This window comes from Protopterus annectens, chromosome 8.part0, assembly GCF_019279795.1.
Source record: "Protopterus annectens isolate FY-2018-M chromosome 8.part0, PAN1.0, whole genome shotgun sequence".
Taxonomy (NCBI): Eukaryota; Metazoa; Chordata; order Ceratodontiformes; family Protopteridae; genus Protopterus; species Protopterus annectens.
The window spans coordinates 579,102,465-579,128,862 of NC_056741.1; the positions used below are offsets into that span (position 1 = coordinate 579,102,465).

Consider the following 26,398-nt stretch of genomic DNA (forward strand, 5'->3'; position numbering starts at 1 on the left):
TCCAATTAGGACATTAATTAGTGGCACCAATCCACAGGCCAACCCAGTAATGTATCAAACAAACACAGGAGTTATGAGGAACAGACCAAGCATATGAGCCACACATGTAGACATTCAGCAAAACCCTATACAGTTAGGGGGGTATGTTCTGTAGGAGGTGCCACAGTGCTACACAGGTAAACAGCAATAATTTACATGGGTGCAGTGTGTGCTAGGTGAAGGGCCATCACCTACTAACACCACTCACATATCCCAGAGGTTTATATTAGTAGTAATGGTAATTAGAAAGGGCTGCACTGCATGATGCTGATGGTTTGTCCAGAGTGTGTATGTTATTGTCTGACTGTGTCGTGAATGCCCCCAGTTGGCTAATGTGAGGTCTGTGTAATTTCTTTGAGGCACTTCACCTTCGTGTGTGTGTGTGTGTGTGTGTGTGTGTGTGTGTGTGTGTGTGTGTGTGTGTGTACCAGCAAACATTATAGCGCCAGTAGTGATTTACATATTTTGTTTTTCTCTCACAGGTGGACATGGTGGTTGCAGTCCCTCCTGCTCTGATACTGATGTTAGTCTCTCTGCAAAATCTGACCATGATGATACTCATATTAAGGCACAGGTGGGGTTGTTAGGGGCTGATACTGTGCCATCAGTTAGCATCCCACTATTGTCAACCCCATCCCCGCACACAGTCACAATGCCCTCACATGCCCCATCACCAGTTGCCACAGATGATGGAGAGTTGGTGGGTGGTGGCATAGAACAGGCTACTGTGGTGACTATGGCAAGTAAGGGTGCAGGCACTAGACACAGCCAGAGTGCTGGTGAGGTCCCACAGGGGCAGATGGGCAGGGGTGCTCAGAGGAGAATTGCAGCACGTCATGCCCCTGTTGCAGGTGCCACGGCAGCAGTCACCAGATGCATGTTTCAGGTTGTCATGGGGGCACAGGCACATAATGAACATAATATCAGACATATATGCAGGGTCATGGATGAGCACATCCTTGGTGTATGTGGCAATATGAACTCACTGCAGCCATCTGTGAGTGGATAGATGGTGGGGGGAGACCTTGGCACTCCTTTACTGTGGAATATGTGTGCCTGAGCATTTGGCAGACACTGGTCAGCAGCCATGTGGCTGTAGGGCAGCACCACAATCAGCTGAGAGTCTATGTGGCCGTGCACCACCACATTCCCATGCTGGCTGGACCACCAGCACTACTGAAGGGGGTGTGCTGTCCATGCCATGATGCAGCAGGCCATAGACATGTGATCCTGGCTAGTTCCAACAGGGACGTGGATCCAGCAGGCAGCAGTCACCAACGGGTAGGTTGCCCACATGGCATGACTGTGTGCATACAAACACACACACATCACCATCAGAAAGGTCACCTCCACACACACACACACACACACACACACACACACACACACACACACACACACACACACACACACACACACACAGACACACACACACACCAGCTCTGCACTGCCCATTTAATGAACACCCCCCCCCCAAAAAACACACACACATGATGTCAACCATGTGGCCCAGCCTAGGCTTCTGGCAAACCCACACAACACCCTGTGCGTATGATGATTCTGTGCCACATCCATGCCATCCATATCATCAATGCAGGGACATGCTTACATGGGTCTAATGCACAGTGTAGCTATTTAATGCTGTGTAAGGTGCTGTCATCTGGAATTTGTAATGGGTACACATCAGAATGTGTGTGTACCTTTTTAGCCATGATGCATTATTGGTGTTAGTAACACTAAGCAAATGTGTTCTCACATACTGTATTCTGTTTGTGTTTCAGGTGTCTGTGTGTCAGCAGGATGTGGCCCTGCAGACATCATCAACAAGAGGTATGGCAGTGTAGTAACACATTGACCATATCATTGTTGGGGTACAGCTGTATCTGCACACATTTCCCAGGTCTGTGTAACAGTTCTTGCATGTGCCTCACAGCTTATAGAGCTTAGGGGTTTATCTTGGTCTATGGTGGTTGACTTCAGCTCTAGTATAGTGGACAATGGTAAGTGTGGTGGGTGGAACACACCTCAGACTGCTAATGCCCTCAACCTCAGAGGATATTGTGTTGACCAAACACACAGAGAATACTGCACACACACACACACACACACACACACACACACACACACACACACACACACACACACACACACACACACACACACACACGCACACACTTGCCAGTACTGACATTAGCAGACCAACCTATCTTGTTATTCATACCATATTATTCCATACTGTTGCACAGTGCTTATAGGGCTGAAGAGTGTCTACAGATACCACTACAGCTGATGTGAACAGTGGACATCATACAGTAGACTTATGAATGTGTACTGTGTGTACCATGGCATAAAATGTGAATCCATGCCTATCCAATGGATGTCATCCACACACACAAAATATTCTTCTCTCACACACATTTGCCAGGGCTGGGAGTAGGACCCCTACCTATCTATTTATTGTTACTACATTGTTATACACTTATTGCATGCGCCACAGAGGTTATGGGGTGACACTTGTCCAAAGGTACTTCTAAGGCGAGGGACATCACCAGGCCTTGCAAATTATGACAATGGGTGATGTACTGAGTGAAAGAGGCCACAAAATATTGTAACCTACACATATACACACTTACACACAATAATACACACATACATTTGCCAGGACTCATATTCGAACCACTAGCTATGTGGTTATTGGTATTATAGTGCTATGCAATTACTGCACACACCACAGAGCTTATAGGTTGTGGAGTGTCCCAGGGTAGCTATATAGTGAATAACATTTATTTATTTATTTATTTTACATTTGTTAACCAGGAGAGTCCAACTGGATATATGTCCATTTTCAGCGGAGGCCTGGGGAGAAAAGCTCCACATGTGCAAAAAGAAAAGTGACAATCAATATTCATGGTTACATTGAAAATTAAAAATGTAAAAATGTAAAAAAGTGATTTTATATATATATATATATATATATATATATATATATATATATATATATATACATGGTTGCATTGAAGTTTAGCAATTTTGTAGGGTTATAGTATGAAATATGTACAACAATAATTACACAGCACTGGAGTGTATAGAATGACATGTTACACAGATTGATGTCACGGATGACAATCAGGAGAAAAAAGTTGTTAGTTAAGAAGGGAATTTGTTAAAAATTAATGTAGAAGGGTTAAAAACATAACCTTAGAATGGCTAGGATAACAGTTTATCATAGAAGAGTTAAAACATAGCATTAGAATGGCTAGGATAGCAGTTATCATCCTTATAATATTGTTCTAAAGGTTGTTGAAAAGTGTTTATAGTCGGGTAGGTTAGGTCTGGAATGTTTAGAAACATCTACAGCACTTGCAAGGTATGCCAGTGGTAGTTGTACTGGGTGAGATGGGCCACCAACTACTTTCACCCACATGTTTACACACTCACAAACACTTCCAGACAAACTAATGCACACACACACATTTGGCAGTACTGAGATAAATGGGTTGAAAGAGTCATTGATGTGTACATGGCAAATGGCCATGGAGCCTTTACAAGGCTAGCCCATGGGAATAAACTGGCATCATGCCACCTGATGATACTCCCCAGTGTGTCTACTGAGTATAGTCACTGGAGTAACTCCCAGGGTGGGTATTCTATTCCCCATCCACTCCTCCTGATTTCTCTTGAAGAGGGCCAGTGGTGTGCTCGGCTTAACATGTATGTGGTGTCTATTCCATGGCATAGCCAGTCTCTAGGTTGTGAACCTGTCCCTCCAGCATGTCCTGTTGATTGTGAATATGGGGTTGAGGTATCTGGGGCATGTTGTGCAGACAGATTGGTTTCCTCGGATGTAGCATTCCTAACAGGGTTGGGCTAGACAGGGCTGTGTATGTCAGGCAGAGATTGCACCTAAGTAGCCATTAGGAGACAGAGATTCATTGCAGTTGTTGGAGTCTGTCCATATGGGGCAAGTGCTTAGTATCTAAGATCCTCTTTGTGAGGTACATTTGCAGCCTCTCCTGTTGTTGCTGGTGTCCAGTGGGGTACATGGCAAATGGGCCATAGTACACATTGATTGGCCTACTGAGGGGTGTGTACGGGGAAACACTGTCCTTTTACTTCCTGGATTCAACACCCTGAGTCAGGAAAAGTGACACATGGAAGGACTTTCAGAAGGCAGTGGCACTGTAGTGGTCACCATACAGCTCACTGTCAACCTGTGTTCCCAGTTCCGTTATATCAACATCAGTGTTCAGTGGACTGCAATCCATGTATTACTGTATGGGAACCATGTCGTACCCAAAGGGGAAGGCGGCATATCATCTGGCATTGAGCTTATGTCCAGGGTTCTGACAACAGTCATAAGGTCTCAGAGAGGACTTTGTGAAGGATGTCAACCTCACATGAGGGGGGTAATAGCACCCACCTTGTAGTAATCTGCAAACATTGTCAGCCAGGGTGCCTTTGTATTAGGCTAGTCCTCAGAGGTGTGGATCCCAAACATGGGGGAACCCAGGTCCACAGCCTGTGGGACTCCACTCATGATGGTTCAGCAGTCTGACATGGAGTCCGCTGGTTTCACACTGTGGGTTCTATCTGTGAGCCACTTTGCAGGCCACCTACTGATGTAGGTGTGGCTGCCTACCTGGCTGTGTTTGTGTATGATTCCTGAGTGGGGAGTGATATTGAAGTATTAGATGGCCAGCCTATCTTGTTATCTCTTCCATACTGTCACACAGTTATTGCACATGGCACAATGCTTATAGGGCTGCAGAGTGTCTACAGGTCCATCTACAGTTCATGACAACTGTGGGGCTTGTAATGTGGACACTAGGACATGTACTGGGTGGGCAACAGCAAAAAGTAGCAAAACCAACCCCCAATGGATATGGTTCTCATGCAAACACAACCCCCCACAGTCTGTTCAAACACACAGACAGACACACACACACACACACACACACACACACACACACACACACACACACACACACACACACACACACACACACACTTGCCCAGACTGAGATTAGAACCCCTACATATATATTTATTGCTCCTACAGTGTTACGCATTTACTGCACACACCATGGAGCTTATAGGGTGAAGGTTGTCCAAAGGTGCTTCTAAGGTGAGGAACATCACCAGCCCTTGTAAAGTATGGCAATGGGTGATGTTCTGGGTGAGAGAGGCCACAAAATACTTTAAACTGCACATATACACACTTACACACATTTGCCAGAACTGGGATCTGAACTCCTACCTAACTAGTTATTTGCACTAAAGTGCTATGCAGTTACCACACACACACACACCACAGAGCTTATAGGGCTAAAGCCAGACGAAAGGGACTTCTAAGGTGACCGATATCTGCAGGACTGCTAAAGTAGGGAAAGGAGAAGTGTACTGGGTTTGAATGGACCCAAAAGCTTTAACTTGTAAACACACACAGACATTTACATTTGCCAAGACTGAGATTAGAACTCCTACCTAACAACCTATTTGTACTATAGTGCTATACAGTTATCACACGCACCACAGAGCTTATGTGTCCAATGCCTGATGAAAGGGACTTCTAAGGTGACTGATATCTGCAGGACTGCTAAAGTAGGGAAAGGGGAAATATACTGGGTTTGAATGGACCCAAAAGCTTTTACTTGCAAACACACACACACACACACACACACACACACACACACACACACACACACACACACACACACACACACACACACACACACACACTTTTACATTTGCCAGAACTGAGATTAGAACTCCTACCTAACTAGTTATTTATACTATAGTGTTACACAGTTATTGCATGCACCACAGAGCTTATAGGACTGAGGTCTGATGAAAGGGACTTCTATGGTGACATACATCTTCAGGACTGCTAAAGTAGGGCAAAAGGAAGTACACTGGGTGGAGACGGCCTGTTCATTCCTAGATCCTACTACTGAGATTTCTCAAAGTGTATGAGTATGCCCAGTGTAACCTTCTACAGTACATGTGAGACTCCATTCCAGGGATTGTTGTACTCCAGTCCAGTTTGTTTTGTACTACAGCCATACCTCTCAACCTGTTGGTGCAGAATATCTGGAGATAGCCTATCAAAATGGGGTGACAATGGGCCATACAGTGATTGTGACTATTTCTCTCAGTAATGTATGGGTTTCTAAGGTTACAGGGCTTGTTTTAGCAGACATTTGACATATATGCCATTTAACACTGTCATGTATTGTTTCAGTACCTCATGACATACCTCCTCAGATCATCACAGTGATTTATCAGAGGACTACAGGATGGATGATGCACACACCAGGATTATGGGCCAAATGCTATGCATTCTTGCACAATCCAGCCTATTGAGAGTTGTGCCTACAAGCAATTGACTGCTGGTGCTGTGGAAACAGTCCAGCACTTTGGTGATATATTACAATGGTGGAATCTTGGTGCATTTCTGTTCTGGCCTGGTCTGATTTCCAGTCCACAGTTGGGTAATATAAGTCAGACAGGATCAGGGTGACAGGCAGACTCTGGATAGATTTGTAGGGGATAAGATATGTGGGGGGGTGTCCTGAGTCAGGTATGTTTGCCTATAGCTACCAGTACTTTGCATAGGGGTCTTCTCAAAGGTTGACTGCACTTGGAGGGTCTTGTGTGTGTCAGATTGTTTGACAGCCTGGAGGTGTGTGTTTGTCTCACATATATGTATGGCCTACCTTATTTTGCTTGGATGGCCACATTTTGGGGTCAGGATGTTGCATAAGATGAGTGATCAGGGAAGGTTGTGTTACTCCCCATGGCTGTTGGCAAGGGTTCTGTGGGTGCAGACATGTCATCATCTTCCAGGGCTAGGACTGCCTGCAATGAATGCATTCCCTTGTTTAGATTCCTAGCCCTCCTATCGACTGTACAGAGCATCACAAAATGTCCACATCCATGACTCATATATCTTGTTGGTTACCCAAACAAGTGTGGTTTGCAAGGAAAAGTGTTTTGCAAGTCACTCAGGGTTGAAGTCAAATATTACTGACAGTTGACATTGCAGTTTCAGACTTCGTACCCATCAGACATTCAATGCTACTACAATCATTCCATCAACTTTATAACATTATTAGAGAGTATTTCAAAGGTGTCCTTCTCTTTGGAGCTTTTTCACCTCATTATTCATGACTTTGTCCCGATTTCTGTCTCTCTAACACTGGCAGGTTTTCTCCTAGCAGTTAGCAGCATGGCCTTTCTTTGCTTTTTTTAGACTGAGTTATGTTGGTGTTATGGACCCCATGACACTCCTTAACAGGGCACTATGGGTGAGGCATGGGCATTTCCCATAGGCCTTTAGGCCAGGTGTGACAGATGCAGGCCTTCTGTAGCAAGGCAGTACATTCTGATGATCATATGTTCTCAGGCTGCCAGCAGTGGCCAACCCTGGGATGGTACCAGTAAGCTGACTGTGGGTGTTACTGACAATTGCTTTCAGTTTGTATTGAGCCATCACTCTAGTTGATGGATGGATGCTGCTTAAGGCTAGGGACATGTTACTGCATTTCTATGGGACTGTGGGGGGGGGGGTGCACATTTGTACACAATACACATTTGCAGAGACTGTGCTGATATTTGCTTAACATTTTGGTCCCATTTAGCATAGCGGTGTGCCCTATCTTTGAGACTGCAGGCATAACAGTATCAACCACAGGTCAGATGTTCTGGTATAAACATTTGTAGTTTCAGGCTTCTTACCTTTCAAAGCCATACTGCCACTGCCAGACCTGCTGTGATATCACAGTGTAAAAGTCTGTAGGTGGGGATTTCATGGATGTCACCATGTGGGGGACTTTGCCAGACATTTCTGTATGGTTTTCTACAGCTGATGTTGGGGGGGGTATGGGACCCCCACTTTGACATCCGTGTATGTGACCTATGACCCCCTCCCCCAGTTATTTGGCTCACCACATATACTGCAGTGGTATTTGTTGACTAGGATGGTACTGTATGGTGTGGGTAGGCCAGTAATGGGAATATACTTCCTGCTGTCACACAGAGCTGTCAGTTGTCTGCTGCTATCCCAGTAAGCCACCCCATTCCCTTGCATGCCTGAATCAATACGATAGATATGCTATCAGAACATTCCACTCCATTCATTTATTTTGTTAAGGAGACTGACTTACCTTGTGCCTGAGGCTGTTGTGAGGATGGTGCTTGAGGGCTGACTATGTCAGATGCACACAGTACACTGCCTATACATGGTAAGGTATAGGTGGTGTGATGTTTGGCATCCATTTTACTGTGTGTGCGAGTCAGAGAGAGAGATCAGTCCCTCAGGCCCTACTGTGTCAGTGTATGTGCTATGCGTTGCCTCTTTGCCAAGGACAGGGCATACTGGGCACGCCTCCATCTGCCTACAGGGGCAGGTTCAGGATGTTCCTCCTCCGAGTCTTCTGTGCCTGTGGAGATCTTGGCAATGGTAGGGGGCTGTGTGGCCCTTCCTTGTTTTGTTCCTGCTGCAGCTGTTTCTGCAGGATCATATTGTGTAGCATGGCACATACTATGAACATGTGTGCACATGGGGCTGGGAAAGTACTGCAAGGCTCCACCAGATATGTCAAGGCAGTGAAACCGTGACTTGAGCATCCCAAACACATGCTCTATAATGATCCCGGTTTGTGTGTGTGCCTCATTATGGCATTCTTGTGTGGGTGTGTGTTCATTTCTGATGGGTGTCATCATCCACAGCTCCAGTTCGTAGCCAACATCCCCTACCAGATGGCCATATGGGATGTCCCCACTGGCAAATGCCCAGTACAGCTGTGACGAATGCCAGATGTGGGAGTCATGATAGCTTCCAGGGCTGCCAGCACACACATTCATGATAATGCCCTTGGCATCACACATGATCTGACAGTTGATGGAGTGGAACCCCTTATGATTTTGGTAGACCCTACCCTGGTCACCAGGTGGTGCTTTGATGTGGATGTGCATGCAGTGTATGGCACCCAGTACCTCCAAGTATTTTTCTACATGGTGGAAGAGATGCATATTGCTGGTCCTCTCCTCATGGGAGCTGGGGAAGTAAATGTGTTTAGCGGCATGTAGTCACATGGCATCCAGGAACTGGTGGAGTATCCTGGACATTGATGCCTGTGAGACTCCCATGATATTTCCAGTTGGTCTTTGGAAGGTATCTGTAGCTAGTATTCTTAAGGCTACACATACCTTGGTATCTACTGGGATGTGTTCCCCTCTGTTGGTTCTGGGTCTAAGGTGAGTGAGCACAACTCAACAAGTTGCTGGGGTGTATATCAAAAGTTTGAATGCTGAAAAGTTCGAATACCAAAACCTGGAACTGGAAACCTCGAAGACTGAAAATATAGAAGCCGCGGGACATCGAATTCTTTCCCAGGGAAAGAATTTGGTGGGCCATTTCCACAGCTTTGCTATTTCCTCCACTGTGGTGCAATCTTGGAGTTGGTATATTTAAGTAGGGGGGTGTGGGGGGGTGAAGCCCCCCACATTAGAAATAGTTTGTAGTGTTCATGTGTTTCTTGTTTTGTACTGGAACAGCGATTTTTTTCCCAGGGAAAAAAAATCGCTGTTCTCAGTCTTCAAGGTTTTCAGCTTTCATGGTTTTGGGTTCGATGTTATAACATTTGAAGTTTTGACACTTCGATGTTGTGATATAGACCCAGTTGTGGGAGTATGCCCCTGTCTACCCTGTAGTGCTCTACTATCACCAGATCATATAGCCCCTGGTAGATTACCCTGGGTTTGAACACTCTTCTCCTCCTCCTCCTTGGTCTGAGTTGGTTGTCAGCATTATCTTGGTCACCACCCTCAGTCTCTAGCACATACTGATAGATCAGTGCAACAGCAGCCCCAACATGTTTTGTTAGTTTTGTTAGTTTAAAATTCCTCAGAATGTGTACACCAGTGGTGTAGAGTTTGTGGGAAAAACAGACTGAAAAGCGTTAGCATAGTTTATAATAGTGTGCTGGGCTGCTGCCTGTGTAATTGGCTGATTCTGATACATTCCACCTGCCAGCTATGGTAGTTCTCCTTGATTGCCTTCCTTCTGTTGTTTCCCCTTCCCATTTTCTCCCCATTTAAGCCCCAATGCACGCTGCACATACCTGGTGCTCAATTGTAAACAGTTCTGCTATTTCCTCTTTTTGTTTTTCCTTGTTTTAGGCCCAGTGCACACCACGCACACCCGTAAACAGTTTTAAGCAGAACTGGCCCTCCCTGGATGCGAACATGCTCTTAATTTCATGGAATAAGACAATACAGCCTCAGACATACACCCTTCCTTAGCTGTGCGAAAACATGGGCCACTGAGCTCCAATGTGCTTACAGTAAGCATGACACACACCCTTTTCATGTTAACTGCTCCTCCTGTCTACATGGTGGTGTTAGAGCACCTACACGGTTAGGTGCAGTCTGACACAGAAGAAATTTGTGATTCAGTATAAATCCCCTCATTTGCATACACCACTGCCTTACTCCATAGCTACCACACTTAGAATGGGCCTTTTCCCCTTAGCAACCACTATTCCCTGGTATTGTTTTCATTCTGCATGCCATTGACTATAATGGCAAAATGCAGATTTCTGTAAAAATTGACCCCCCCCCTTTTTTTATTTTCGGTGCGATCCCATTTGTGGGCCGCTACCCTATTCTTAAACGGCTGAGATCGGCCAAAAATAATGTTTTATTTAAATAAATTTAAACTATTTATCATGCCAATGGCCATATATTTAGCCATTAGCATGCTTTCTAGGTATAATACATGCTTTATTACGAGGTGTCATACCTCTGTTTTCTAATTTGCAGAAATGTGTTCAGCTAGTAACTGAACACATTTCTGCTTCTTGCACTATTCCTGCACGGACACCTGCCTGCATGCTGAATCACTAATTCACCTCATTTGCATGGTTTCCACCAGCAAATGAGGTAATTAGCATTAGGCAGTAGTGTCCTTGCAGGAATAGTGCTGCCAAGCTTGTGCATGTCAGCTCAGCTGTTTGCTGAATCGCTCAGCGGCCATATTCCATGCAGCAGCTGCTGCACTATTCCTACACTCCATGTAGGGTTTAATGAATCCCAGGGATTGACTTTAATCCTCAGTGATGTACCAGAAAATCAAAAATTTTAAAAGGGACAGGGCAAAATTATGAGGCAAAATGAAGGTTGATCTGCAAAATCACAGCCATTTGAGAGGTATATGTATGCTCTAGCAGAAAATTAAACCATAACAGCTCTGAAAGTTGCATAACATAGAGGATTATGAGTGTGTATCTGATCACAATCAGCTTGTGTATATCAGACAGGGATGTTCAGAAATTCATTGAATGAGCAGATAGAAGCAAAGATCATGAGGTGAATCTTTAAAAAAATCTTGTTGCAAACACTTAACTAGTGAGTTATGTACAGAGAGAGCCAATCATAATATTTTCTAGTATATAGAACTGTAGCTGCCCTTATGTACTACTAGTGATAGACAAAAAGTATACAAGTGTGATGTTTGAAAGTTTTAAAACACTTAGTGCTGCTACATAAACAGTAGCCAGAATCTGTGTTCCTCTGATAAGTACATTTTTTGAGATGAACAAACTTTTGTTTTATTGTGTAACACCAAAGTTTTAAAGACAATTTTAGCTTCTCATCACTTTTATGTGGTGCCTGGCACTGGCTGTTGTTAATATATAAAATGTTGCATGAGAATACATCTTAACAGTACTGAAGGGTGCTTACTGATGCTTTGTTAAGCGCTTTTCTGCTTAAGAAATTGGTATTTTTCCTGAAGTCAAAGCATAATCACAGTGTTCCATGTACATCACAGCAGGGTATGACTGGTTATGTGATGTGGATGCCAAGAAATTCACCTCAAGAGCAAGGCTCTTACAGTTGGGTCTTGCACTACAGAAATGAATAATGAGTTTATCTTTTTCTGATTTTGGAACATAATTGTGGCACTCCATGCACTGCATTGAGGGTTATGATCGGGTTGCAGATCATAACCAGCTTATTATGTGTTTGAAACATGCTTCTAGGTATCCATGTCAAGACAACATAATAAAAGTTATAATTGATGACCTGATCATAATTCTTCCTAGGGCACACAGCTTTATCTGCTCCACATACTAACAGTTTACAGAAAATAAATGCAATGGCACAAAGTATTTTATTGGCTTTGAAAGCCAGTAAAGCACTTAGCACTATCAAGGAGACTGCTGCACACCTCTCCCCTTCTTTGCAGAAGATTTTTGGACACATCCAAAAATAAAGGGGAAACAAAGGATCAAAATGAGAGATGGTGCTTAAATATTGTTCTTATTCACTTAAAATATTGCCTGATATTGATCATTAGTCATAGCCAGTATCTCATGGGGACTCACAATATGCTACCATGTGGCTAAACAATAGAACTTCTTCCCACTCTCCAAATGCCAAATAAGTGCACCAAAATCCTCCATGCAGGATCTAGAATCCTTCCTTTTTGACACATGGCAATGTCACTGCTCTCTGAACCACCTGATTAGCTCCTCCCTCTCCTTCCACCTCTCCTCATTTAATACCATAGTGCTACAACTGGCTATAGTAATGTTACTACTCCAACTAGCTGATTAGCTCCTCCTTCTCCTTTAACCTCTCCTCTTATAATACCATACTGCTGCTACTAGCTACGGCAGTGTTTCTACTCTAGCTAGCTGATTAGCTGTTCCCTCTCCTTCCACCTCTCCCCATAAAATAGCATATAATTACCACCAATTACAGAACATCTTTTGTGCAGATTCACTTCTTCTAAACTAACCAACATCAGAATGCTGCCTAAATATATCACTGACATTCTCAAGGTCATCATCTACTTCTTATCCCAAACACATATCTATCCAGCCACCATATACCTCCCCCTGCATATTTTATTTATTTTTATTTTGCAGTTTGTTTACTGGGATAGTCCATTGGGCCAAGAAGAGCCTGTTTTCAATGGGAGCCCCAGGGAGAAAAGCTCCATGAATAACAATATAATATGAAGAAAATGCATTTACATTTATGTAATACTATTGAAGAAGGATGGTATTACATAACATGACAAAAAAATCCACAATTGCAGTGAAACTACAGTCAAAAAAGCAAAAGGTAAAATTACACACACACACATGCGCACACATAAATAAGTCAATTAAAATAAGAAAAATCCATTGGTGCATATTCCTGTTAGATTTGTTACAATGTGAAATAACACAGGGCTGACATTACAGTTTTACATGAAATCTTAGCAGAGTTAAAGTAGGATAGGGGTTAAGAGGTGTTAACTGCTGACTCTAAGAAGGGTGGGATAATAAGAAGAAAAGTAGAGCAGGAGTAGGAGTAAATGAGAAACATGAAGATGGTAGAGAAGGTCAGTATGATGAAGAGAAGAGAGAAGTAAAGGAGTGTGAGAAATGGGGAAAAAGAGGTGAGTCATGTCTTCTGCCCTATATTCCTTAGTAACCCAGCCCCTCACAGAATTTCATCTCTATCTCATGTGATATTAACGTCTTCTCTATCCCTATCCATGGTTGCCCTTTCCATTATACAAACGTATATCACTCCATCTCTCTCTCTCTCTCTCTCTTCTCTTTTCTTTATTCTTTCACACTTGTGTCAGCCCAACTTAGGGATCCAACAATCATTATCTGTTTACTACATGAGTACCTAACTATCTCCAGTACTGTCTTTACATAACATTTTCCTTTAAAGTATGTATATTGCAGAATACAACCACCAAAGCTGTTTTTTGTATTAATTTTTATAGAACATTCACTTTAATATATGTGTACTGCATAGTGCAGTTAATTTGTTCTCTTCATATCTTGGTTATAGTGTTATAAATGTTTTTGCTTTACCAGATATTTTACACATCATCATAATAACTTCTTCTATATGACCATGGAACTTTTCTTCCCAGGTTCCTGCTAAAAAGACAATTAAATTCCCAGTTGAACTTTCTTGGTAAACGAATGTAAATAAATAAATAATAAAATAATTTAATGTTAACAGAACATCAGTTGTTGCATCAATATTCATTTTGTGAAAAAATAAGAAGAAGGAAACTAATGTATGGCATTACTGACTGAGTGTAATCCTCAGTGATTTACCAAAAAAAAAAAACGAGGGACAGAGCAAAAAATATGAGTGATTGAACGGCATGGACAGCAGGTAGAAATAAAACTATTTTACTTTCTGCTGCTGCTCTTACCAGCTGACACTGTTCACTGTTACTTCCTAGTGTGAGGCCAGATCATCGCACCACTTAAGTGGTCACTTAATAATTGTTAAGCAACTCCATAAGTGCTACTGTAATCAGGTCTCATGCTAGGGAAACTATTAAAAAGTTTATCTTTTTCCTAACACTAGAGTGCAATCTTTGTGCACTTGTTATGCATCTCTTTAATGTCAGAGAATTACATCATAAGATTATCTTTTTTCCTGCTTTTGGAGAGTAATCAGTACACTCCATGTACTACAACTTGACTAAGATACGTAGTGTGAGTAGGTAGCATTCATAACCAAATTACTCTGCTTCTTCCTGTTATTTGTAATTTGACCTGAGGGTGGCATGGTCACTGTAATAGAATGTCTGTTACATATCCCCCTCAGTGATTTCACCTCTTACACTCAATCACTATCTTCCTTCATAGAGCAGAGCCTGTGGTCACTACATCTGACCTTGATAGTGCACCAGCTCTGCCACAAGGCCGTACTCCTACAAGTATTTTATCATTGTATAATGTAAGCACATTTATCATGAAGAACCTTGCTGTGTATTAACTTTAATCAGTCATATACACACCTGCTCTGTGACTTAAAGTATCTGTGAAATAATACATGCACTCTATGGACCTCTTACTAAGTTGGCCACTGTCCCCTTTTTCTTGACCAGTAGACTGCACTGCATATGCCAGTCATTTAGCCTCAGGAAATGAAAGAAAACCTGCTTTACTTTGTATCTCTTTGCTAATTGCTTTGGACTGGCTATAAACAGATTGCTCTCAGTTATAATTATTCCTGAGGGTGGGGTGGTCACTGTAGTAGAATATATTGCTAAATATCCCATCAGTGTTGTCTCCTATTACACTACGTCTGATCTCGATGCTGCAGGAACTCTGCCACAAGGCCCTACTCCTACAAGTTTACTGAGAATTTTGTTGTTGCACAATGTAACCACATTTATCATAAAGAACCTTACTGTGTATTAACTTTAATCAGTCAAATACAAAAAAAAAAAAAAGCATATGACAAGGTCCCAAAAAAGCTGCTCTAGGCAGTACTGCGGTGGTTTGAAGTCCCAGAAACATGGTAGAATTAGTGCAGGCTATGTACAAGGACCCACTGACTCAGGTACGAACAGTGTTCGGCCTCACAGAGGGGTTCCCAGTGAGAGTGGGTATACACCCGGGTTCAGCACTGAGCCCACTGCTGTTCATACTGGTGATGGACTACATTAGCAAACAGGTTGGAGGAATGGATCAACAAAGCTGCTGTATACAGATGATGTGGTAGTACAGGCAGACTCTGAGCTAGAACTTCAGCAAAGGATAAGAGACTGGAATACAAATCTGAAGGCACATGGAATGAAACTAAGCACAGATAAGATGGTGGTAATGGCAGCAGATTGGGGAAATCAGAAGAAGCTGAGAATAGAGATAAAAGGGAAGATAGTGGAACAGGTAAACAGCTGCAAGTATATGGGATGGGTGGTTGAGGTGAAGGGTAGTCTGAATGAAGAGGTCAAAGCTAGAATCAGAGGAGCTGCAGCCAAGTGGCATAGAGTATCAGGTATAGTCTATACAGAAGAATGCCAAAGAAGCTGAAAAGTAAGGTGTACAAGATAATGGTGTGACCAGTATTACTGTATGGTACAGAAACCTTGGCAGTAAAGGCAGAACAATTGAAAAAGCTAGAGGTCATGGAAATGAAGTGCCCGAGAATGGTGGAAGGATGCACACTGTAGGACAAATGAAGAAATGAGGACATAAAAGCAGAAGCCAAAGTAGCTCCAAGTGCAGAAAAGATCAAAGAGAAAATATTATGGTGGTTTGGGCACATGTATAGAAAAGCAGAAGAGAATCTGGTGAGGAAGATTTGGGACAGATAGGAAGAAGGTAAGAGGAAGTGAGGACATCCAGCAAAGAGGTGGATGGATTGTGTGAAAGAAGATCTGCAACAATCAGGCATGAGTATTGAAGAAGGCAAGAGTGTGGCACTGAATCAAGAGAGTTGGCAACAGTTAACACGATACCCCGACCCCATGTAGAAAATGGGAAAAAGGGGGCTGATGATGATGATGGTCAAATACATGCCTGCTCTGTGACTGAAAGTCTCTGTGAAATAATACATGCACTCTAAGGATGTAATATGGCCACTGTCCCCTTTTTTCTTGACCTGCAGTCTGTACTGCATATGCCAGTTATTAAGCCTCAGAAAATGACATAAAACCTGTTTTACTTTGTATCTCTCTATTAATTGCTTTGTAGTGGCTATAAACTGATTGCTGTCAGTTATTATTTCACCTGAGGATGGGTAGCCCACTGCGCTCAGCCTAGCTATGCTTGGCTTTGCATCACTTCCTCCTCTTATGCTAGCATTGTATTTCCTACATACACAGTTCACTTCTGACTCTTATTCAAAAACCCTCCCCAAATGACCTTACTACTTCTATACATACACTTCTGTTTCTTTTTTCCTACTTCCCTATCTCCATTTAGTTTTTATCACCATTCCCAGCTATCCTTCTCCTTCCCGTACTACTTTGCACTATATCCATTCATAATCACAACCCTCCCTAATAGTACCTATCTATTCCACATTGTATCTTTTACTTTTCCCAAATAAACCCTCATTTTTTTCTTATATTGACTACATCATTATGCTTTAGTCTTTCATGCCCCTTTATTCCTTACGTTTCAGGGAAGATACCAAGACAACCTAACTCTCTTCTTTTTAATAGAAAATGCTTCTCTCCTTACATATCCTCTTCCAGCTTTCAGAATCCACCATCACTGAATCTTCTACTGTCTTGAAACTTCTTGTTTTGTTCTTCATTGCTACTTCCACACTACCTGACATCTATAAAATACAGATTCCTGTACTTAATTATGCTATTCTCCAGTTATCCTCTATTTTCTCCCTCCTACTGTGCCATCTTTCATCCTACTATGACTCAATAATATATTTCAATATCTCTCCAACTCTGCCCCAACCACCCATCCATACTTCCTGTTTACACTCTCCATACACTGCACCATACCTATTTAATATTACCCATCACCTTTATTCCAAATATAGACTGATTAACTGCACTTCAACTCAAACTAAAACAAAATAAAGTGCAAGAATCATCTCAAAAAAAAAAACAAGTATACATATTTCCTCAGTATGCTAAAATCCTTCTAGGAGGAGATATATACCTTAATTCTGGGCCCACCTATCACAATGAACACAAAGATAATTCTCTCTGACACTCTTCTCTAACCCAGTAACAGCCAATCCCCAGCCATGGTGATCTAATTTTTGCTGCAATAAATGTTAGAAGCATACGAAATAAAACTGTTGAACTACATGATTGGATTACCCAACATAAGCCTGACAGTCTCGCTTTAACCAAAACTTAGATTAACCCAGCATAAGTGACTCTGAGGTTATGCCTCCTCGCTATAATATCATCTGTAATTACTGTATAAAGAGAAAAGGTGTTGGAATTGCTGTAATATTTTCCAACACCTACCACATTTCCCATTACAGCAAGCCAATACCAAAATTCAGTTCAGCAGAGATTCTTATTGCTTTCCTCAAAATAAACAATTATAAACAAATATGTATTACTGTCCTTTACATCCCTCCTGGTGACAATGCAGCTATACTAGAAGATATCCTACATTGGATATCCATAACATTTCCACAAGAAAAAATACCACTCGGTAATGTGAATGTCAATTAGTCGGACATAAACTTTAACTCCCCTACATATAGCATGGTTTCACAGAACTAATTAATAGTCCCACACATTATAACAAGACATCAAATTCCCCATTAGACCGTTTCGTAGTATCAGACCCTAGTATATACACCACCATAGGTACAATGTCAGAGTCTGTCAGTGATCATCTCACAATCTATATAACCAGACATCTCAAACATCCAGTTAAGCAGCAACCTTTCCATGTTTAACCCAAAAATGTTCATTACTACACTATCATCTATTAACTGGAACCTCCTAAAAAACTTCCCTTAGATGATGCTGTAAATGAAAATGAATTCAGTACAACTTTTCTAAATATCCTAAACAGCCTTGCACCTCCAAGAAGGAAGACACTAAAAACAAGTAATGCCATTTGGCTATACAAAAAGTGTAGACTGCTAATGCAGGATAGAGAAAAAGCATGGAAAGAATGGGAAAAATATAAAACACCTCAATATCTTGAAAACTTCGGAATGCTTTGCAATCATACTAAAAAGTAAATAAATGAAGATAAAAATATACTATAGTAACTTTCAGAATAATACTAAACACAACCCTAAAAACCTTTGGACATCTATTAAAGGAATCTTACATCCTGGCCAAAAATTCAACCCAAACCCCTCTCCGGATAACTCACCACTCAAAACTGCAATGCAGTTCAACTATTATTTTATAGATAGTATAGGATCTCTAACCAAGGATTCCTCAACATCTAATCCCAACCCTGCCCAACAGACACATATCACCACATCCACCTTCATCTTCAAACCCATGTCCACATCCTATATGAAACTACTCTTAAACAAACTTAAACTGTAGTCATCTTCAGCTGATGACCTTTCAAGTGAGTACCTAAAAATAGCAGCCAAATAGCATTGCCTATCCTGTCTCTATCCTTATAAATAAGTTAATCCAGGAATCCCACATGCTCTCTCTCTGGAAAAAGTCATACATTATCCATTTGCACAAAGGAGAAACTTCAACAGACATTAATAACTGTAGACCTATCCCAATCTTATCTCCCTTCACCAAAATATATGAAAAATGTATTCCAAAATAATTCTAAAATATCTCCTGCATGAAGACATCCTATCCTGTATACAACATGCTGTCCATCTTTCCCAAAGTAATAGCACTGCCTTTCTAATTTATATAGATACTGGCAATAAAGCTAGACATAATGGCAAACTGCTCTCCTCCTTATTTCTAGACTTGTCTAAGGCCTTTGACACAGTTTCTCATAACAAACTTCTACTTCAGATGCCCTCACTAGGTCTCTCTCTCACCCCACCCTTCTGTGGTTCAAAAGCTACATGTCCAATAGGTATCAGTCAGTACAATTTCACTCCATGCTCTCTATTTACCTGCTAGCCACCACCAGTGTACCACTGGTCTCTGTCCTTGGTCCCCTCCTCTTTAATATTTTCATCAACATCCTCTATACATCCACATAACCGGCCACACTAATACAATACACAAATGATTCCACTCTCATTTGCACATTTGGCAATATAGTACACCTTCAAAAAATTACTCAGGAAACTTTAACAGCCACTGAAGCATAACTTTGTAACTCATGCTCAACCCAAAAATGATCAAACTACTACTTTCCCCCCCCCAAATCCCTCTCTCATGAAAAAACAAAATTTAAAGTCTTCTCTCTTGATAATACAACCATTGAAGTCACTTCTAATAGCAAATTATTGGGAATGATAGTGAGTGATAAGCTTACATTTGGTATGCATATCAAAATTGCATAATAAAAACTCATGAAAAAGTAGGGATGTTTACTGAGCCAAAAACTTTCTGATCGATGCAACTAAACCTACACTTGCCACTAATTATTTCCTTTCCCCATAGTTCTTTATTGCACTCTCATCCTTACTAACCTCCAGGCTTCACAAAAATTAAAACTTGAAGAATACTATAACAAAGTTCCCAAATTTGCAGCAAATACCCCTTTCAGAACCCACCACTGTATAGCATTAAAAAGCCTAAATTGGTTAGAACTGCCTCATCAACTAACATATACACAGCTTCTTACCACCTATAAAATTATTCAGCATCCATCTGCCTGTCTAGCACTAAAAAACATTTCACACAATTATGTTCCCAGTTGGTCATTGAGATCCAGTGATCAAACACTCCTGTCTGTCTACAAACCTATCAAATCTGCTGGGTATTATCTGTAGTCGTACAAGGTTGCTAAGGCCGGTAACTCCTTACCTGTATCCATCAGGTTAATACCCTCCCATCTGCGAAACCACTCAGAAAGAATTCCTAAATAAAATATGGCTGTGTTCTTGCTCAAAACCAGGATAAACTATATTCCTAAATGTGAACAAGTACCTTTTCATTCCTTACACCTCCATATTCTCTCTTCTTCACTTACTTCCTTACTTCTATCAAATTATCTTCCCTGATTTTCTCTCTCTCTCTCTCTCTCTCTCTCTCTATATATATATATATATATATACATACCATAAGCCTGTTTTTTCAATCACTTCATATTGCAATTCTTATTTGTATTAGACTACCTTACCTTTAATTTTTTTAGAAACTGTCTATAATTTCTATAAATATTAAATGATTTTTATATAACTTGTATCGATTCTTAACCAATGTTTTTATATTATCACTAATTTGTTATAATTATTTAAACTGCAGATGTTTTTGTTTTATTTTTGAAGATTGTAAAATTATTGTTTTTAAAATGTCTTGTAATAATTCAGAGATTTTCTCCCTGGGCCTCCTCTGAAAACAGACTTCTACCCAGCTGGATTTTCCCACTAATCAAATGTCAATAAATAAATAAATGCATACATACATACATACATACATACATACATTTATCACCCCATTCAAATATAATTTCATGATAAGATAATGTTTTAATTATTTTATTGAATAGGTAAGCATGTGAGGCAGATCTGCTTTTCTTCTGAGGTGACTTATAAGCACTCGCTGATTAAATGATTTGCTTAGTAAAGCATTGTTTAAGTACTAATTGAAAGATTCAAAGAAAATACTATTAGAAGAAGCTCATTGCCACCTTACCACAGTAGTTCAGTTCTTCTTTTCACTGTCTTAGACTTATATGATTCTTACAACCTTTTCTTAGAGAAGCACAGGAGTGAAATCTGGCAGCATGAACAATTTCATATTTTGTTATGAATAATGCATGTCATGGTCCTGTTTAATTTTACAGTAGTGAATTTTGAACATTTTATTTGACATTTGATATAATAAAAGTTATACCTGACATATCTTTTAAGTATTATGTTATAAACCTGAATTACCTAGGAAACTGTGACTGACTCACAATAGTAACAGGAGATGTGTTCAAGTTTTCCATTTCTTAGTGTCTTCCTGCTCACCCAGACATCCTTTTCTTTAGTTTGGTTAGCCTCAGGGTACTTCCAAATCCTTTCACACCTTAACTACTCCCCTGAGCAATTGTGATCCATCTCATAGTTATGTCTGTTACCCTCACAGATAAGTAACTATTTTCTGGTGAATTGTCAGCTTCCTCATTTAATTAAATGTTTTAGTGGGTTAGATGGCCATCATCTCTAATGCATTTTATTGTGCTTAATATAGACGATTATGACTGGAACGCTGATCATAACCTGTGTTCGAGGCATGGATGCCAAGAAATTCACTTTGAGAACACATAATTAAAGGTTATAACCAGAGACCCGGGGGAAAAAGTACTAAGTGTTTTACCTGTTTTCAAACATGTAAAGCACTTACCGAGCTCAGTCAGGAAAATAGTGTAACATAGTCCCTTTATGTTTACACTCACTTTCTATGCCTCTCAAATGTCTAGATTTTCACAAATTATTCAGATTTTTGCCTCATATGCTTGGTCTGTTCCTAACAAATTCCTGAGGACTGAATTCAAAAATAATAACATACTTTGAGTTTCAGATTTTGTTTTCTTCAGAAAATGCAGGCAAATACACATCCTGTTATTGTAGCTACTTTCTAAGTTTATAACAGGAAGTCAGGGACCATTTACCAGTACGGACTGCAGGCAGGAACAAATATCTTTTGTTATTCTCCCATTATCTTTGCTGGTTTGTATTGGCAGATTTGACTGCCTACCATGAGACACAACCTTACTAAGTTAAACGGGGGGTACTTAACATTTGTCATGATCGGGTCTCATGCTATAGTAGTGCTTTACTCATTCAAGCCTAAAGCACCTTTTCAGTATTCTTGTAGTTATCACCCATCACTCCTTATGGCGTCCAGACATTTTTGGGGTCTGTGTTCCTTAAACAAATGAGTCACCAGTTAATTATAGGCTGCATTAGAAAGTACAAGATGCATTTAACAAAATAATACTAAATACTAAGATTGTTAATTTCTGGTGTCCTGCAGTAGAGAAATTAACCTCTGATTTTCCCTTTATTATTCGTATTTTCATATCTACATTCACATTTTCATAACTGAGAAACCCACATGTTATTGAGGGGTATGTTACAAAATGTCATGGCGAGAGAATGAAAAGTACATTGTGTATGTGCAGTTATAGTACACTGCACTAGAGATACTGATTTCATTGCTAGTAATTATGAAAATATGAAATAGTTTCATTTGTACTTAATATTTCTGCAACTGGGTGACTTACAAACTATTGAATGGCATCAGATGAAACCTTAGATGATGCTGAAGAAAACTATCATTATTTGCATTCTAAGCTGCACATTTTGGGATATGTTCAGAGTTATTACTATTGCAAATTATATAAATAGACATAATTCTTCATATTTCTGTAAGTATCTCAGTAAGCATGCTGTCATATGAAAACCTGGCTCACAAAAGTAAGTTGACAAAATACATCTAGGTTGTACAGTTTCCAAGATAGGGTGTGAAAGGATTTGGAAGTACCCTGAGGCTAATCAAACGTTTGAGAAAAATATAATTTTGGGCTTGTATGCATAAAAATATAGTATAGTACTGATGTAAAGACTGTTACAGTAATAACTTTTATCTATACAAAGAAGACTGTTCACTGATTGCATCATTTTAATAGCTTTTATTGTTTCTTTGTGTTTTAAGTTGACTTTCTAGAAAATGCTTTGGAATGTAAGGATGTGTGTAGGCTGATAGAGGTGTGACATTCCATATCGCATAGTTGTTAATGAGTTAACTGATTTGTCTTTTTCCAAATATTGGAGTGTAATCACAGCACTCCATGCACTACAATTTGAATGTATAAATGCTGTGACATGGGCATTCTGGTAGAGAGATGTCAGAAAGCAAATAATTGGCTATATAAGTATTTCTACACCCACTAGAGGGCAATGATTTTACAGGGCTAGAGACCCTCTCTTTCCCTAGAAAAGCAGAGTTATCTAGGAAGGTCACATCTGATGACTCATCAGTTCACAAACTTAGTCACTCAATGTGCAGTTAAGTATATCTATTTAGTTCCTAATATTTTAGAGACTGCCTATATTGTTGCAGTCGTGCTGTTTGAGAATGTAAGATTTCTCATATTTTAGAATGTTCAGGAAATATATAATTATATGTTAGTTGTGACTAAATAACAATGTTTTTATAACCAATAGCCTTCTAGTTGATTAGAAATACAAATTTTACCTCATTCTTGCTTCAAATTTGAAAATGGTAACTGTCCTTATTTGCTTTTCTTAACCTGTTTAATATAGCAATAACCCACGGCTGGGTGTGGGTAATGCGGGATTTACCCACGGTTGGCGTGGTTTGGTCCCGAGGGCGAAGCCCAAGGGACCAAACAAAGACAACCGTGGGTTAAACGCCGCATTACCCACACCCAGAAGTGGGTTATTGCTATTATACTATGACATTATTTAAGAAAAGAAATAATTACTTTTCTTAAATAATGGCATTGTATAATGCCTCTTTGTTGCCCTTCCGCAGCTGTCTGGTATCCGCGGCAGTTCTGATGTACTGCGCATGCCTACGCAGTACATCAGAGCTGTGGCCAAAAGCAATGGAGAAAGCAAGATCTCCATTGCTTTTTACTATTTCGCTATGTTAAATGGGTTTAACATAGCGAGACAGCTTTAAAAAAAGCAATGGAGATCTCCGTTGCTTATTTTAAAGCTGTCTCACTATGTTAAACCCATTTAACATAGCGAGACAGCTTTAAAAAAAGAGCAACGAAGAAAGCAAGATCTCCGTTGCTTTTTACACACTGTGTCGCTATGTTAAAGGAGTTTAACATAGCGAGACAGCTTTAAAAAAAACAATGGAGATCTCCGTTGCTTTTTTTAAACCTGTGTTGCTATGTTAAACTCTTTTAACATAGCGAGACAGTGTTTTAAAAGAGACTTATACTAATGGAAAAAGTCCGGGCGACTGGACCTTTTTCCATTAGTATAAGTCGATTTACAACGTGCACGCTGGCCAATCAGCGTGCACGTTTTGGAATATTAATGGGGGGTCATGGTATAATATAATTTATGCTTTATATTCTTTGAGGAAATTCTGACATTCTCTCTGTCTAACACATTTCTGTGGCCTGCTTTCCTTGTTTTGGTTCTGTGTCACCATATTCTCCATAGCTTCCACTGATCCCAAGCTGTAAGCCTCAGTTTACCTGACTTTCTGCATGCTTGGTTTATTTTTGCAATATTTCTTAAACTTTATTCAACCTTATGTACTGCAGATTTTGTAGCATCCCTATTCTCATTCAATGATTTTAAAGTATTAGTAGCAATCTGGTGGCAGATATGCAATTACATTTTAGCCTTAAATCAAACTTTGGTTAAAGTAAGAGTTCAACCACACTTTGCATTTTGAGATATGACTCAAGCTTTCACTGAAGGCTACCACAGGTTTATCTTACGTTTTGCCAAGTACCTCAGATGTATGAAATGTTAAACAAATGTGACCTCTGTTAACCAGGTTAGGTTCAAATGTTGTCTGACAGAACACTACAGACAGGTAGGATCTTATTTACTTTATCATTTTTTCTCTAAGTTTCATGGGATTTAAAACATTTTGGGAAAAGCTGCATGAAAATAATAACTGTATATAATTTCTTATTCTTATATTTCTCGATGTTTAGTGACTTAGCTTGGACTAATTCAGATTAATATTGTATCTTGCGATGAAATCTTGCTGCTTGTGCCCTTACTGTCTTTCTCCTTTACTTTTTTTTCCATTTTCCAGGAACGCATTTGTTTTCTGTATAACCAAATTCTGACTCAACGAAGCTCAATCACTGATGCTCTTAAGAGAGCCGTTAAGAAGAACGATGCTGACCATGGCCACACACACCTTCTCATGGTTCTAGGTGCAAAGTAAGGAGCATTTTTCTTTCTTTATTCAATGTAGTAAATAACAGGTTGCTTAGAAATGTATCAACCAGAACACTAATCAATTCACTCATTATACATTATCCATTCCAAACAGATTTTATATCAAAGATGAACTACAATTGTACAGTAACTTGTTTGATAATTTGGTTTAGTTTTAAGGTAAGGCTGATACAGTGCAGTGAGTTCTTTGTAATTCTTTGATATGCAGTGTAACTTTTGTTGTGCAAAATAAATATATCTTTAATGAAAGTGACAACTGCAGGATTGTTACAGCCCCACTAAGACAGCTTATTAAATGATACAATGAATGTACCTGCCAGTGTTTGATTTCCTAACAGGCTAGAAATATGATTTATGTCATGTTAGTGATAGAATTTTTGACCAATGTTGTTATGGGCTAGAAATTAACCTTTTTCTTTCCTTTTTTTTTTTCCAAAAATCATTATTTTTATGCTATTACATTTTTAACATACACATCCAAAACATTTGAGTAGAAATTTAGTGATTAACCATGAGAATATGACTAATACATGTAGAATAGGCAATAACTTACTTACAAAATATTTAAAACTGTATAGACAAAATAAAATGTATACAAGATATACACTATATACAGTACAATGCCATAAGCCTAATAGATGAATATGCAGTCTAATTAACCGTAGGAAAAAAAGATTACAACAGATACTTAAATATAATAACTATATATATTATTTATTTTCAAACGTGATATGAATGCAAAACCGCTAGTTATATAACACTGGAATAAAACCCCAGAAAACTTGTTCAGTTGAAAAAATGCACATCCATTGGAAAATTTATACTTGTGGTTTTTAGTGGTGTTAGAATACACTCAAACAACATCTCCCAGTAACTAATGTAATAGGTGCATTTAAGAAGGACTGGAAATAAACAATTTATGGGTTAGTATATACTTGGAAATTAACATTTTTCTAGATATACAGTGTTCTCAGATTTAAGAGTTGTTGATGCCCCCTGCGTACTGATGTGGGACATTTTTCTTAGAAAAATAATGAAATAAGCC

General features: G+C 40.0%; 1 protein-coding gene across 1 annotated transcript in view; it reads left to right on the top strand.

The window, feature by feature from the left end:
- DCST2 (DC-STAMP domain containing 2) overlaps positions 1 to 26,398 on the top strand; it is a 568,171-nt gene that overhangs the window by 302,206 nt on the left and 239,567 nt on the right. Inside the window, exon 11 of the mRNA XM_044079285.1 lies at positions 25,205 to 25,335. Coding sequence (XP_043935220.1) covers positions 25,205 to 25,335 — 131 coding nt within the window. The remainder of the gene's footprint in view (positions 1 to 25,204; positions 25,336 to 26,398) is intronic.